At 44.6% G+C, this 17,109-nt stretch overlaps 1 protein-coding gene across 2 annotated transcripts in view; it reads right to left on the bottom strand.

Annotated features, from left to right (window-relative positions):
* CPEB1 (cytoplasmic polyadenylation element binding protein 1) overlaps positions 1-16,539 on the bottom strand; it is a gene marked incomplete at its 3' end in the record, with an annotated part of 98,607 nt that extends 82,068 nt beyond the window's left edge. The window contains exon 1 of one of the 2 annotated variants that reach the window (XM_079701379.1): positions 16,411-16,539. In XM_079701379.1, coding sequence (XP_079557505.1) covers positions 16,411-16,440 — 30 coding nt within the window. In that variant the 5' untranslated portion in view covers positions 16,441-16,539. Of the gene's footprint in view, positions 1-6,119; positions 6,168-16,410 lie in introns of those variants that run through there. The other variant, XM_079701380.1, reaches the window with a different exon arrangement.
* Positions 16,540-17,109: the final 570 nt, after the last annotated feature.

Below are 17,109 nucleotides of genomic sequence, written 5' to 3'. Positions count from 1 at the left end.
CCCTGGTGGCGCAGTGGTTGAGAGTCCACCTGCCGATGCAGGGGACACGGGTCGTGCCCCGGTCTGGGAAGATCCCACATGCCACGGAGCGGCTGGGCCCGTGAGCCATGGCCGCTGAGCCTGCGCGTCCGGAGCCTGTGCTCCACAACGGGAGAGGCCACAACAGTGAGAGGCCCGCTACCGCAAAAAAAAAAAAAAAAAAAAAAATCACCTGCCAATGCAGGGGACACAGATTCCAGTCCTGGTCCAGGAAGATCCCACATGCTGCGGAGCAACTAAGCCCGTGCGCCACAACTACTGAGACCGCTCTAAAGCCCACAAGCCACAACCACTGAGTCTGCGTGCTGCAACTACTGAAGCCTGTGCACCTAGAGCCTGTGCTCCACAGCAAGAGAAGCCACCACAATGAGAAGCCCGTGCACCGCAACGAAGAGTAGCCCCCACTGGCCACAACTGGAGAAAAGCTTGCGCACAGCAACAAAGACCCAATGCAATCAAAAATAAAATAAATAAATTTATTAAAAAAATAAAGTTGATTAGCTGCCTTCAACTGGGGATGTGGGGAGCAGGTTAGAGGGTCGTGTCTAATAGGTACAAAATTTCTTTTTGAGATAATGAAAAGATTCTAAAATTAGACTGCGGTGATGGTTACAAAACTGTAAATATATGTATGGAAAGACGGTGTATATGCTTTGGAGTACAAATACTAAGTTTACCACTTAAGTATCTTCTTTGAGCCTTGGTTGCCTTAGGTACAAAATGGAGTACCACCTACTTTACAGTTGAAAGTTGAACTTTACGGTTATGCAAATCATATCTCAATACAGTTGTTTAAAAAGTTTGGTTCTGCTATTTATTGGCAGTTATTAATCTCTGTGCCACAGTTTCTCCATTTGTGAAACGGGAGAAGAGTACCTACCAACCTTTTGATGAGATGCTTACAGCACTCAGCATGGTGCTGGCATATGGTAGCTACCACTTTTACATCTGAAGATATAATCACAGGAAAAGACACAGTCAGGACCAAGAGTGGTACAAACACCACCCAAAGGGAGTTGTTTAAATAAGTTATACAATTCCACATGGTCATTAAAAGTACTTACAACTCAGGTAAGACATTACTGAATGAAAAAAGCACTCCCAGATACATAAACATGAACTGAACCCCCACCCAAGTGATTCTTTTGGTATTCTCTGTCTCAGCAAATACCACCACCATCCTCCAGGTGCCCTAGACAGAAATCTAGGTACCATTCTTCACTTTTCAGTCTCCCTCACTCACCACATCCAATGCCTGACATATAAGCAATGAGATACTGGCTGACAGACTGAACCTTCTAAGGGGAGCCTGACTCATCGGTTATATCATTCCCAATTACCTTGGGGGGAAAAAAACAGACCAAGTAAGGAAACTAGCACCTAAGATCTTGTAGGTGATAACTTCAAAACAAAATTTTAAAAGCCTGGTGTTATTTTGTTTAACCTATTAAAATCCAGGTATAAGCATGAGAATGACCAGAAACATTTAATTTTATAAACTCTGCAGGATGGCCTTAAAGGGACAAACTTGAGTTCCGTATCATTTTCAAGCTCTTGCAAGAGCGTGCAAGGTTGTTTTCCCAAGCCCTCCAGAGAGGTCCCACCGAGAATGGTTAAATCCACTGACACAAGGCCCTTTTCACAACTGTAGATTTCTAAGATGATTTTCAACTTCACTAAGGCAACTTCACAAGGGCTAAGATAATAAGCACTTATAATCAATCTGCGGATCTTAAGGCTACATGCTTCATTCATTCCCTGCCTAATAACCATTAACCAATTGCCTGCTATCTACAGCAGCATTCTAAGGATAGGCAGGTTAGACAGGGACTCAGTCAAAAAAAATTTTTGAAGTCTAGAAAGGGAACTAAGACCTGATTATGTCGTGAACAATCACAACACAAGCTACAATATGCTGTAAACATACACTGTCCTCTGAGCCGAGGGGACTCAGAGGAAGAGAATGTGCCTGGGAAGTGAGGGTAAGACGAAGGTCTGAAGAACACAGAGAACAGAGCAGCATTATCAAAAGTGGTCCAGCATGGCGGAGCGTTAGGTATGGGAGAAGAGAGCAGACTGGAAAGGTCTATATGCTTTGGAGTACAAATATTAAGTTTACTACTTAAGTTTATCTTCTTTGAGCCTTGGTTGCCTTAGGTAGAAAATGGAGTACCACCTACTTTGCAGACTTTGTGGTAATGAGAAATTAAAGTGCTTGGATACGCTCAATAACTTATTAGGGACAAATGTCTCCCAACTCCAACACTGTTACTCATAAGTATGCTTTCAACTTATCCTAATCAAGTTCACAGAGAAGCTTACAGCACATAACTAGAGTGTTTTTTGCCTTTATGGTTTGAAACTACCACTCATAATTCTTTAAAATCTGAACCCACACCATGCAGCTATGTTTGCTAGTTCAGGAATAAGATCCTAAAATGTTATACCTATTTGTATGCCATAACAAATCCAGATTTGCCCTATTTTGGAAACCCTGGCCTTGTCTTCAAATACCATATAACCCGGGATCAACATGGTGTGAAATGACCATTCCTTTAGGTCAGAATCCTGGTTTGTGGATATTTGTTATAAATGAATGCCAACTCTACCACCTTCTGGGTTTGTTTTCATTAAGTTTGCCTTTAATCAACAACAAAATATCTACACTGCAGACCACTTCAAGACTATTACCTGATTCCTCAAAAGCCAGCTGAAAGATTTATGGAAGGCTGTCTGAATGGGACACAGTTTATCTACTCCTCCTGATGGAGTTTTAAGCCTGGGGTTCCATGGATTGGAATCCACTGACTCCCTTTGAAAAACTGTTCATGCTAAAAATTTTTCTGAGAATAAAGTTTTCTAATTAATCAGATATTTTTAGTTAATAGCACTGGTCTTGAACATTTTGGTTTTTTTACCTATTGTACAGTAAAAGAAAGTAATATACTTAGATATCCCAAAAAAAGTGGTTCTGAGACATACTTTGGCAATTTGGTCTTAATTTTTTAGTAAGTAATAATAAAGCTGAATAAAACCTCTTTAGCATGTACACTCAGGATTTTGAGGATACTGTTTACCACAATTGTGAACGGCACTTGTATGACTACCCACTCAGAAAAATGTCATTCAGACCAAGATAAGGAAATGTTACAGTTTCCCCTAAGGAATTGATGTTTTCCTTACATTATGGGAAAATGTAAATCTAGACAAGTTTCCATGTTTGCTTTAGTCTCCTGGTCACTCAAAGCCAGTTTCTGTTTGAATTTCAATGACTCTACAGCTGTTAAGAAATGCTTCTCTAACTTTCTCCTTGGTCCTTGCTTGTCCATTCTTAAACTTCCACCTCAAGTCTTCTGTGCAAGAATGTAAGGAATAAAAATTTATTAGGTTGATCCATATGAAGTTGTCAATATCCTAGCTTTTCTACCAACAAAATGACAGTGTCACATAGTCTAATATTTCATAAATACTAAAAACCTGCTAGGTCAGATGTTGAGACTACTGAAATATGTAAAACATAATCCATGCCCTAGGGAGAACGAGGTAAGTGGGAGAAAGAAAGAAAACCAGCTAGGTAAGTGGAGATCAAGGTAAGTACAAAATACTACAGAAGAGATGAGTATATTTAAGGTACCTAGAATGGTTTAACAATTCAGACTTTTAAGCTAGGGATTAATGAAAAAGCAGAATTTCAATAAGCAAGTCTGAAGAAGAACACAATAGACAAAGAACAAGCACAGAGTGGATACAGAACACAGTAAATTCAAGGAAAGGGAGTGCAGGAACAAGACTGGGCAGGGAGGCTCACCAGGAATAAAGGAGATAAGGCTGCAGGTCCTTATCTGCGGAAAGAGACCAGATACAAGACTCAAGATACCACCTCCTCTTCATTCATGATCTCACTTCCCTCTCTCTTCTCCACTGGTTCCTTCCCATTAGTCTGTAAGTATGCTCAAGGCTCTCTCATCTTTAAAAAAACACATCTTCCTTGACTTAAAACACGCTGTTAAGCCACTGCCTTCTTCCTTTTGCTCTACCACCAATCTTTTAGAAAATATGCCATATTTACTTCTGAACCTCCTGTTCATCCTTCCTCTCAACCCATAATATCCTGCCAGCATGTCCTTCTCCCCCCAAAAGAAACTACATTAATGACTTGAGTTGCCAAACCCAACCGATACTTCAAATCTATCTTACTTGATTGACATCTTTGGGTATCTGATCCTCAGCTACTCTCCATTCATTTAATTCAGGAACCACTTTCTCCTGGCTCTCCCTTTACTTTTCTGATTATTCTTCAGTTTCTACAGAATGCATTTAATGCCCAATATTCTTTTCGCTCTATAAACTCAGTCTGGAAAAGGAAATACTACAATTTCCAGGACACGTTTATGAGAACATTAAGGGAATATTTAATACCAAGACTGCTCAAGAATACGTAAAACACATGGTCACTATAACTGTAGCTCTTGTCACACTTACCTGTCAAACTGTCTGCTGTATGCATAGTTAGCTCTGCATTTGATAAAGTGTAAGATCTTTCAAGGCCTTTATGGAAGTAGCACCCAACATAATATCTGCTAAATTTGCAGGCACTCAATACAGATACCACAGGAAAAGCAGACCCATATTATATTCATTTCATAGGTATTTTTACCACCTCCATCACAACCTCCATAAATTGTAGTGACTTCTTTCTTAGTTGTTAAGACAAGAACAAAACCAATATTCACTCATCAATTCTATCTGTTTTCACTGTCAAAGCTCTTGGCCACTCAAAGTCATTTCAGGATTTGGGATTTTAAGTTTGGAGCAGAGACAATTCCACATGAACAAAAAACAAGGAACCCATGAACAATATGACCTCGTGCTTGGGGACCCAAAGATTAAAATTATATTTACTGATTACATTCTCACCATACACCAGGAGCTATTCTGGGGACAGAGGATAAATAAGACAGCCCCAGCTCCCAAGGAATTAGTCTAATGGGAACACAAGCACATAAACAAGTAAGTTATATGCTATATCGTAAGCCTAATAATAAACATGCATAGAAATTAGAAAGGATAGTAGGTAGGTAAAAAGGTTAAAAGGTTTTGCCAAACAGGCATATTAGGGATGGGAAGGGCATTCTAGGCAAAAAGAGTAACATGTACAAAGGCAAAAAGGTATGAAACAGAGGAATACTTTTAGGCAACTAGAAGTACACTATTGCTAGAATTTTAAATTCAAGGGATACTATCCTATGACCCAGCAATTGCACTCATTCTCCTACATGCAAGAAAAATGAATACATAGGAAAATAAAAAGGCACGTTCAAGAACAGTCACAACAGTTTCATTATTATACTCAAAATCTGAAAAGAAACAAAAATTAATGCTTGTTGCATTAGTGGTCCCCAAGACCACCCCCAGGTTCAATGATTTACTAGGACAACTCACAGGAGTCAGCATTCAGGCGTATTCAGCATATATTCAGTCAGAAAATACAGAGCAAGACCAGTAAAGGGAAGAAGCACATGGGGCAAACCCTGGGGGAAACCAGGTGCAAGTTTCTAAGGGTTTTCCTCCCAAACGGGTCACAGAGGACATGCTTAATTCCCCCAGCAACAAACTGTGACAACACTTGTGAAATGTTGCCAACTAAAGAAGTTTGGCACCCAGGGATTTTATTGAGGGCTGGTCACATAGGCAGCCTCTGTCTGTAATATACCAAAATTCCAGACTCCAAGAGGAAAGCAGATGTTCAACACAAACCATATTACTATACCTAAACCATATTACTATACTTAAAGCTAATGATTGGGCTTCCCTGGTGGCACAGTGGTTGAGAGTCCTGCTGCCGATGCAGGGGACACGGGATCATGTCCTGGTCCGGGAAGATCCCACATGCCGTGAAGCGGCTGGGCCCATGAGCCATGGCCGCTGAGCCTGCGCGTCCGGAGCCTGTGCTCCACAACAGGAGAGGCCACAACAGTGAGAGGCCCACATACCGCAAAAAAAAAAAAAAAAAAAAAAAAAAAAAAAGCTAATGATTTACTATAACCTAATATAGTTTATGTAGAGTAAATCATTCTTACCAGTTCTGGGAATGGTGGGAACTCAAAATGCAAGTTCCCAGACACCAGCCAAAGGACAGCAGTGAGACCTGCTATGTTAACTCTTTTCTGCACACCCATAAGCATAAGTACGTCTAAATTGTTCACATCTGTAATGTGTAAGATGAATAATTATTCACATCTCTAGTGTAGTACTATACAGCAAAAACAAAACTTCTGTACTACACTGTAACTTACAGAAACCTCACAGACACTAAATTGTGTGTGTGGGGGGGGGAAGGCCAAACTCAAGAGTACATGCTACATGACTTCAGTTATAAGAAGTTCAAAAACAGGCAAAGCCAACTGTTGACAACAGAAATCAGAACAGTATTTAACTGTGTGTGTGTGTGTGTGTGTGTGTGTGTGTGTGTGTGTGGAGAGGGGGAGGGATATAGAGTGTAAAAGGCACAAAGGAATCTTACAGAGAGTTGGAAATGTTCTGCATCTTGATTTGTGATATATAAAAATAATAAACATAAATAAGTAAAAATACATAAAACTATATAAACATGTAAAAATTGATCAAGCTATACACTAACCCTAGTGCCTTTTACTGAATGTATGTTACTACCCAATTTTTTAAAAGTTCAAGGAATAGACCAGTAAGGGCTCAAACTTGGCCACTAAGCTGAAGTCAGACGATGAGAGACTTTATACACTAACTAAGGAACTTGACCTTATTCTGTGGCAGTAGTTCTCAAAGCAGGGTCTGTGTACCCACCCTTTCAGAGGTCCATGAAGTCAAAACTATTTTCATAATCCTAAGATATCAGTTTATTTTTTCACTGTGATGACATTTGCACTGATGATACAAAAGCAATAGGAGTAGGTAAATCTGGCACCTTAGCAGAAATCAAGGCAATGCCAATAAACTATAGCAAAAGTTATCGTATTCCTTATGGTATGAATTCCCAGAAAAAGCCAGATTTACCATGTCCTTAGGTAAACAGTAAAAATTTTATTAAATCTCAACCCTTGAGTACATGCCTTTAATATTCTCTGAGACAGGGGACTTCCCTGGTGGTGCAGTGGTTAAGAATCTGCCTGCCAATGCAGGGGACATGGGTCGAGCCCTGGTCCAGGAAGATCCCACATGCCGCGGAGTAACTAAGCCCATGCACCACAACTACTGAGCCTGCGCTCTAGAGCCCACGAGCCTAGAGCCCGTGCTCCACAACGAGAAGCCACCGCAATGAGAAGCCTACGCACCGCGACAAAGAGTAGCCCCAGCTTGCCATATCTAGAGAAAGCCCGCGCGCAGCAACGAAGACCCAACACAGCCAAATAATAAGAATTTTTTTTTTTAAAAATTTTTTAAGTATTTGTGATTGAGTTTCAAGAATAATTAGCCTCTTTTTTTTTCCCCATGAAATATTTTTTGTAATACTTGAAGAAACAACTGACATACTATGGTTATCAATTTTGGGTATTTGGCAAACATTCTCTTGAAAACAAAGTAAGCCAGAAGTTCCAAAAGATAAATCATTGTCAGTATCTGTTGCTAATGATAAAATTTGAACTTGGAAGAAAAAAATAAGAATTCTGGAAAAACTGTATTTGCCACCACTTGAACTTGACACCTTCCTCCATACTTTAAAAGACTTTTCTGATGAGACTGGTGGTGCTATTAACCAGTATTTGCAATACTGCACAACTCAGTGAACCAACATTTGTCAAATGATTAAAACATGATGTTACAAAATCAGACATGGGTAGATGACATCCAAAGTGCAAGACAGACCAATGCATTTTAACATAACAGAGCACGAAGAGTACATCCATACGGCTTCAGATTTCATGTTGCAACTACAGTTGGACCTTATCCTTGGGTTCCTCATCTGCAGATTCAGCTAACCACAGGGTAAAAATATTAGGGGAAAATATTCCAGAAAGTTCCCAAAAGCAAAAGCTGATTTTGCCATGCACTGGGCAACTATTTAATTGGCATTTATGTTGTATTTACAATTACTTACATAGTATTAGGTACTATAAGTAATCTAGAGATGATCTGAGGTATATGGAAGGATTGCGTGGGTTATAAACAAATACTATGTGATTTTACATAGGGAACTAGAGCATCCCGGATTTTGGTATCCATGGGGGGGTCCTGGAACCAATCCCCATAGATACTGAAGGACAACTGGAACCTTTAAGAAGTTACCGCTTGTTGGCGCCAAAGAGGAATAGCCAAATCACCTGAAAAGGCTATTAAAATATTTCTCCTCTTCCAACTGTCTATGAGAGACCAAATTTTCCTCATATACATCTACCAAAACAACACATGGCAAGAGATTACAGAGGCAGGCAACAAAATCCAGCTTCTATTAAATCAGATACTAAAAAGGTTAACAAACATATAGAAAAATGCTTACTTTTCTCAGTTTTTTTTTGTTTGGGAAAATACAATTGTTACTATGTAATAGATTTGTTATTTTTAAATGACTAATGGATAAATTTATTTTCAGTTTAAATTTCTAATGCGTAAATATTGACATATATGATTCACATGCATGAAGGCTCCTGATGTCCTCAAAATTTTAAGAGTATAAAGGAATCTTGAGATGAAAATGTTTGAGAACCACTGCCTCATAGAATAGGTGATCAAATTTGTACTTTTCAAAGATCTTATAAGAACATCTCGGCAGGAATGCAAACATCCTGAAAGGCGCAAGAAACATCTGTAAGATTTGATAGGGAAAAATGAATTTGCTTTTAAAAAGAGTTTCAGAACAGAATGTGTGAGAGGGAAGAGGATCCTATGATGTCAGATCTCAAGGATTTGAGGTGAATAAAGAGTGAGACAGTAAAGACTGGGGGGGGGGGGGGGCTCCCTGGTGGCGCAGTGGTTGAGAGTCCGCCTGCCGATGCAGGGGATACGGGTTCGTGCCCCGGTCCGGGAGGATCCCATATGCCGCGGAGCGGCTGGGCCCGTGAGCCATGGCCGCTGAGCCTGCGCACCCAGAGCCTGTGCTCCGCAACGGGAGAGGCCACAACAGTGAGAGGCCCGCATACCGCAAAAAAAAAAAAAAAAAAAGACTGGGGGGAGGGACCGCAGGTTACTCTGTACAAAAGCTTGATGGGGAAGCCAAGAAAAGCCAGTGAGGCTAGTTGCTGGAGGGGCTATTGTACTAGGAAAAGTCTAAACATGAGAGAGAGATGACCATGTTTACAGACAGAGATAAAAGATGTGGCAGGGACAACTGACCAAGAGGTCCTGAGGGTATGAGAGAAGATGGACACCAAGACACAAAACTGCTCTTTGAATAGGGAGGAGGACAATCCTTCAATAACCGGAAAAGAGGGATGGTAAAGGAAGCTAAGTCCAACTGGAGAGGGCAAGAAAAGGGCCTATATAACCAACCATCCAGACCCTCCAGTTTCTTTTGTTCGTCACAAAAAATTTATGAGCTTATCTCAGTCTCATTACATAGAAAAAGACATGCTTAGCAAAACTGAAAATCTTTCCCCAAGTCAACCAGGTTAACAGGGCACTAGTACTCAAGTCAGGATCCCAGCCTGGCTCTCCTCTTCCTTCTGCATCAAGGCAGCCTGAAAAACAAGAGAGGAGGAGAGGAAAGACCAGGTTAGGGAACTGCTCTGTGCCAACTCTGAAGCTGTGGGGGGAGCCTCTTACAAGGGCAGGGAAATACTGTTCTCAGCTTCATCTGACACATTCAGAAATTTTAGCATTAAGAGAGCCTCCCAAACTCAGGCAGGGCAATATGAGCAGGAAAAGCAGCAGGATGGTGGAGCTGGCGTAAGCTCCTGACCGGCAGAGACAAATTCAGCCTCTTCAAGTCCAAAAATCCAAAGGAAGTTTGGATTTTTAAATTCCTGTATTTTAAAAAATTTTTAAATTCCTGTATTTAATCAGCAACACCTCACTATTTATTCCGTGGAGAGGTGTGTAGGGGATTAGAAGGGATACAGGAAAATACCCTCTCATCCAGAGCTCACTATTTAGCTTGGGAGATACAACCACCCATTAAGACCCAAGGACCAGGGCTTCCCTGGTGCCACCGTGGTTAAGAATCCGCCTGCCAATGCAGAGGACACGGGTTCGAGCCCTGGTCCGAGAAGATCCCACATGCCACGGAGCAACTAAGCCAGTGCGCCACAACTACTGAGCCTGCGCTCTAAAGCCTAGAGCCCATGCTCCGCAACGAGAAGCCACCGCAGTGAGAAGCCCGCACACCGCAACGAATAGTCCCCACTTGCCACAACTACAAAAAGCCCGTGCGCAGCTACAAAGACCCAACACAGCCAAAAATAAAAAAGACCCAAGGACCGTGGGTCTGAGGAATGTGTCTGGGAACAATAAGACCATTACTATGGCACAGCTCCACACAGAGCGGTAGGTGTTGAATTGGCAGGAATAACTAAGGAGGAAGGTAGGAAAAGCAGACTGAAATATTCATCCAAGGGAGACCTGAACTAGTGGTAGCAATGGGAATGGAGAACGGACAAAAGGATACACAGGGGTTAAGGGAGACAAGAGTTAGATCACATCAAGGCTTTATCGTTACAGAAACTGCGGAGAGGTTTCCGAGCAAAAGCTACAAGTACGTATTTACCTAGCATCCATCTGTACTGGGGCCTTCAGGGTTAAAAAAAAATTAAAACAAAAAAACACCCAAACACAGTTCTTTCCCCCAAGAGGACACTAGACGCTAGTCAGAAAAAAACTGACTAGTAATTGGGTGGAAGGGATAGAATCAGATTAGCCCCAGAAGATGACAAAAAGAAAGAAATTGGTAGTTTTGAGATCTTCTAGGTTTAATATGCCTCAGACAGACACATTCATTCAGTAAGCTAATCAGAACTATGGTTCTTGAGAACAATCAGGGCAAAAAGAGCTCAACCTAAAACTTGACCTGGTGCTATAGGAACACACAGGCCCTCTGTAAAAGAGAACAAAAATGAGCCAACAGAATGAGCCACGAGGAATGTGGCATCCACGGGGAGGAGGAGGAAGCCTGTGAGTGCCAGGACAAGAAAAGACCAGAGAAAAGAAGAAAAACTAGGAAGCCACAGAGTCTTATGAACCAAGTGGAAATTTTAAGTAAAATGAAAGATAATGAGAGATCAATATAACAAAGAGCAAGCTGCATGAATTCCAGAAATAACACTAGTCTGGAAATAAAGAGACCTGGGTTCCAGTTTTGGCTCTATCATCCTCTCACTGTATAAATAACCATTTTTCGTTCTAAGCTTAATTCTCCTCATCCGTGAACATACTGAGACACTATAATCCGGGCTTGGTGTCAACTCCAAGTTATACCTAGGAGGCAGACAGGTCTCCAACACCTCCTGAGCTTCAAAACAATTCCAAAATTACAGCTTAAAAAAGTCTCAGGAGAAAGGGCAGACTGAGGAGGCAGATGGTGTCAGAGCCAGAAGCCAGGAGCACAAAGCCAGAATGCAGAGAGCACAGGTGTTAAGTAGTAAGAGATTAAGTGTTCTGTCAAAAGACACAAAGAAATCCAACCTGCCCTTCAAGGTAACTGCTCTCCAACAAGAGGAGAGCTACTCCCACACCTTTATCAAAGAAAACTTCAGGCCACGGCGCTAAACCTGTTAGGATGGTACGTTTGTCAGCATATTATGCTGGCCAAGAATAAAGAAACCAGTCACACTATTATAGTCAAGTTACTCCCAGAATCAGCAGCTACACGCAACTGTGACCCATTTTTAGCACACAAATCAATCTTTAGACCTGCCCTCTGGGAATTCTCCAATTACCTCAAGGAAAGTCATCACAAAATGCCTTAAAAATCAAAAGGGTACTCTAACCATACAGGAATATTGAAAAGTGAAGTAGAATTCAAAGGCTACCCATGCCTAAGTGTTCTTCTGCACCGCTGAAAGCAAAGCTCAACCCTATTTAATCAGGAATATTCCCCCCACCTGTGTTACTTAAAAACACATTATATATTGAGTAGACAAAATAGTTCCTAACAGGAGTCTTTTTAAATCCCAGTAACAAAACTCTGAAAATTTTGTCTACAATGCAAATTTAACACTCTCAAATTTGGATACTGACTTCTTATGCAAAGTCAGGTAATTTCCCTATGAAAAATATGAAATATTATACATATTATGTATTTTTTAGCTCAATCTTTTCAGCCAGTTTACTGTAACTGAAAAATGCCTTGTTTTGGGGGGTTCTATCTTGAACATAAAAACTTTCAACATCTGGAATCTGTGTGCTTACAGAAGATGACAAGCTGTCATACACAGGTATAACTAAAATCAGGCTCCAACAATGGCAGGAAAGAAAAAGGGCATTTTCAAAGCTGCAGTATGTGGGGCAAAGGAGGCGGGGTCAGCAGTATCCAAATACTGAAAGGGTGCAAGCAATGCGTCTTGGTTTTAACTCAAACAACAGAGAGAAGCAAAAATTCTTTATGTAACTTCCTCCACTCCAACCTCTTAAGTCCAACCCTCTTCCTATCCCTCATCCCCTACCCCCAGGCTTTCTGGAAAGTTCTCCCCAGAGTCAGTACAGCTTAGATCCTGCCTAGGAAAAGCAGATTTGCAGAACAGGATGGGATTAGTAGAGCTCTTCCATATGAGAGAAAATAATTTGCTATTTGATCCCATGATTCTTTTACTGCCTCCACCACTAACTACTGAAGACAGCAGCCTAAACACTAATATCTGGGTTTGGTATGCATTTCTATCCCAAACTTCAAGCCAGAAGTACTACCCACTAATCAATCTGTCCTTTAAACAAACACCTAACAATTATAGGGAACATTTAGCTGAAAACAATGAATGAAAAACTTTGCACAGATATTACCTAGCATATAAACACTAAAATACCAGCAGAGAGCTACTTTAGTCATCTCAAGATTCCCCTTCACCAAATTCACAAACACTAAACTCGCAGCTGAGACCCTGGCCTGTAAAGGTAGCTAAAGCAGCAGCTGGGGACAAGTAACATTTTAAAGTTTCCCTCTTTCCAAAAACTTCCCAGACCACAGGTAAAAAAAAAAAAAAAAAGTTTTCTGGTGTGTATTTGAGTCTGCATTCTCACTGAAATATTCCTTTGACAACATCTCAGAATATGCTCTTCACTTCCTTATGCTTTAAATCCTTTGGAAATAAGATACAGAAATAAAGGTACATATCCCTTTACATTTGCTAGCATGGATTATACACTGCTAAGATTCTAAGTGTTGCCCAGAATGAAACCCCAGCTCCTTAGTCCTGGTGCAGGGCTCTTTTATGCCCTGGGAGCTTATCCCAGATTTTACCACATACTGCTAAAACCCTTATTAATTCTGCCTGGAAATCTAAAAGACAAAATTATGGAAATTTTAGCTAAGAGAAGAAAGGTGAGATTTAATAAGCCCCATTCTACTTTCACAGGTCTTACAAAACCATAATTTCAAATATGCCTAGTCTCCGAAGGAAAATGTTGCTGAAATTTAACTGTCCTGAAAGAGGACAGTCTTTTGTGCAGAGGTTTGGGAGGGTCACCCCCACAGTGGGAGGAGCCTGACTTCTCCAGACCTCTGGCTCTCTCAGAATCAGCTAACTGCTCTGACACACATTATGGAATGATAGACACAGCACATTCCTCCTGACATCAACACTGCTGTGCTAACGCTCAGAAGACCCACACTGACTTCCACAGCAACCAGAGATTCCCTCCAATGCAGTTAAGGCTCACTTTGCCTATGAATGTGACCAGCCCATAGACCATTGCATTTCTATACAAGGCACACCACCAATAATCCCTTGACCCCTCTGACATACGGGAATACACATAATACCATAGGTTCAGCTATGGCACCAGAAAGACCTAGGTTCACACACTGGTTTCATCACTTGATAGCCTCCTGACTTGATTTCTAAGCCTGTTTCATCATCTGCAAAATAGGGAGGAAATCTAAAAGGGATGTTTTAAGACAAAGACCCCAAACTAGCCCTCAGGTTGAATCCAGTCTTCAGAGACTTTGATCCATCCAGTGTTTCCAATTTTTTAATTGCTACATGTAAAAATAGAGATTGGCAGCTGAACTAGGAAAGAAGTCAAAGATCCATGAACTCTGGGCCCACACTTTTGCATGGCCAAGAACCAGCTACTGGCTCTCCTTTAAGCAAATTCTGTAGTTCAGTAGGCACTACTCTTCTTTACTTTCTTTCCATTTACTCATTTATGGTACCTCAGGCCCCTGTAGGGATTTGGGTTTGTAACCCATTTTAAGGATTAAAAACAAAATAAACAGCTTGGTGACCCCTGAAAAAACTTACAAAGACAGCTATTATCATTAGCCTCTTAACAAGTTGGGTGTTGAGAGTGGAGTCGCACTACTTTTATCACCTTCCTCCACTTACTGACTCACAGACACTGGTACTGGTACCACAGGAAAGAAAGACAAGACCACAGAAACATTCATGCACCAAGTGCCTAAGGCTCAATCCAAACTGCTCATGTTTCCATGGGCACTCGCCACACGCATTCGCTCTCCAACCTCCTGCCAGCTGTAGAGGCCGGCACAGTTCCCTTTCCCCACAGGGGAGCCTGGGCCAGCGGGATGTTTATAAGACAACCCTCGGGAGGCAGGATGGCAAGTATTTCTATACTATAAAGACTGACTTTACAGGGTAGTCAACTTCCTAATCCTAGTTCTATAAACCGAGCACGTACTGCCAGACCACTCCTCAAGTTTAAATTACATCACTGTGGCAAAAGCCAAACTCTGCAGCAACGGGTTCTGGGAATACAGTACAGCTCAAAGCGAGCTCAACAAGCGCAACGAGGACGCTCCAAGACCCGCAGTCAGCCCTGAACTCTACTCTCCTGAGGGGCTCCGACAGCCCTGAGCTCCACGGAGCTCCAGAAGCAGAACTTCCGTCCACTTCCCTTCTACCTACAATAAAAACCAATCAACCAATCAGGAAAACCACCACCAGCCTGAGGTTTCCAAGGTTTCCTTCCGCCTGTTGCGATTTATTTTTGTTTTTAACCCAGCCTGTGTCCCTAAGCTCAAACAGAACCTGAGCCTAAGGGTGCAAACTATTCTCAGGAGACACACACTTCCAGCTGGCACACGTCAGCACCGTCACCTGAGGGGCAGACCAGAGGCAGGCGGTACACCTGTGGATACCAGCAAACCCCCTCGTCCCTCGCCCAGCAGTTTACTCAGGTGCCAGCGAGAGAGCAAGGCAGCAGATCGGTAGCCAGGGAGACCAAAGGAGGCAGTTGCCAACGAAATGCAGCGCTAAGCAGAGCCGGGCCTGCGGGGTGGGGTGGGGGAGGGGGTCACAGCCGGCACCCCCGGCTCTGAGCGCTGTCGTGGAGTCTTCGTGCTTCCCACTTGCTTCGCGAGCGCAATCCTAGCGCAGGACCGCTTGCACTGTGCAAAATGCCACCAAAAAATAACCCGTGCACGCGAGGACGTGCTCCAGAGCGCAAGTGTCCGCTCGGGCTTTCTCAGTCCTGTGGGCGGCGCTGGGCCACTTACAAGGACCCTGGCCTGCCCGGGTCCTCTGGGAATGACGCAAAAAACTCAGGGTCGACTTGACTACAGACAACACCCACGCGAAGAAAAAACCAGGGAATGACGCCAAGTGGGACAACCAAAGGTGAGTAACCTTTTCTTGGTCTGAATACCCGCCACTCCCCGCCCCGGGGGCTCAGGGCAGGCACAGGCCTTTCTAACCGGCGGGCTGACCAAGCGAAGCAACCAGGCTGTGCCCCCAGCCACTGCTCCAACAAACCCGAGACCAGCGCTGGGCCCGCGCCAACCCCCCACCCGAGTCTGGGAACCTGGTCCGGTCTTGGGCTGAGAGAATGACAAAGCCAAGGCCACACGCACGCTTCTCCGCTATCAGAGAACTCGGGGTGGGGAAAACCGAAGCTGGCGCGGCTTAGGTCGGCTCCACGCCTGGGGCACCTCCGCGGCCTGCAGGACCCCCGCCCATGCCCCCAGAACCCACCTCTGAGCCGCGGGGCTCCCCAGCGCGAAGCCGCTTTGCACGTGCCGGCCACCCTCCAGCGCCCGACCCTACCTAGCCAACCCCGCCCCAGAACTCTAGCTCCTGCGCCTAACAAACGTGTGAAGCCACGTGACCTCACGGGCCAAAGAAGCGCGCGCGGCCGGCACGAGGGGCCTAATCCCTCCGCCTTAAAGGAGACGCGCCCACTGCCGTCGTGGCGCTCTCCCTTGACCCGAGGCCCCGCGCAAGGGTCTACGCCGCCAGCAGCCCCGCCCCTCCCCGCCCCGCCGCCCTCCCCCGCTGCCCACTGGGTACGAACGAGATTCGCGGGGGACGCTGCGAGGCGCATGAGCTCCCAGCGCCGGTGGCTTAGGCTCTCACGTGCGACGGCTGCGGGAAAAGGAAATGTTCCGGACGCGGGGGCGCCCTTCCGTCCGGTCTGCTCCCGTCTGGACAGACACTCGAGGCCAACGGGCGTCTGCAACGCAGCTCGGAGGCCCCACCGGCCGCCCCCGGAGGGCCGCGGCGCCTTTAAGCCCAAAGGCCCTGAGTCACGAGGAGGCTCCCTACCCCCCCTTCGCCACACACCCCTCCACGAGGCCCCACGCTCGCGGGCACGTGACCCGCGCCCCGCCCGGGGCTTGCGCGCACGGGTGGGGGCGGGAGAGGAGGGTACCGCGGACCGGCCGAGGTTGCGCGCGGACCGGCCGAGGTTGCGCGCGGACCGCGGCCCCGCCCAGCCCCGCCCGGGCGGGCGGCGAGCAGCTCTTACCAGCGGGAACGCCATGGGGCTGGCGTGGCCCAGCGGGACGGACGGACCGGCCGGCAGGCGGCTGACCGGCGGGGCGAGGGACGCGCAGACACGTGGGCACTATTTTTGCAGCAAGCCGCGCACAGCGTTGCACCCGGGGCCGCTTATAAAGCCCCGCGGAGCCGCCCCTTCCCCCCCGCCGGCCTTATGCGAAGCACCTGTGTCGGCCCCGCCCGGGGCCCCGCCCTTCCAGCAGGCCGGGCGGAG

The sequence above is a fragment of the Hyperoodon ampullatus genome (assembly GCF_949752795.1).
Source record: "Hyperoodon ampullatus genome assembly, chromosome: 3".
Taxonomy (NCBI): Eukaryota; Metazoa; Chordata; class Mammalia; order Artiodactyla; family Ziphiidae; genus Hyperoodon; species Hyperoodon ampullatus.
Note: the sequence above shows the minus strand (reverse complement) of the source record. Positions and strands in the feature narration are given on the sequence as shown.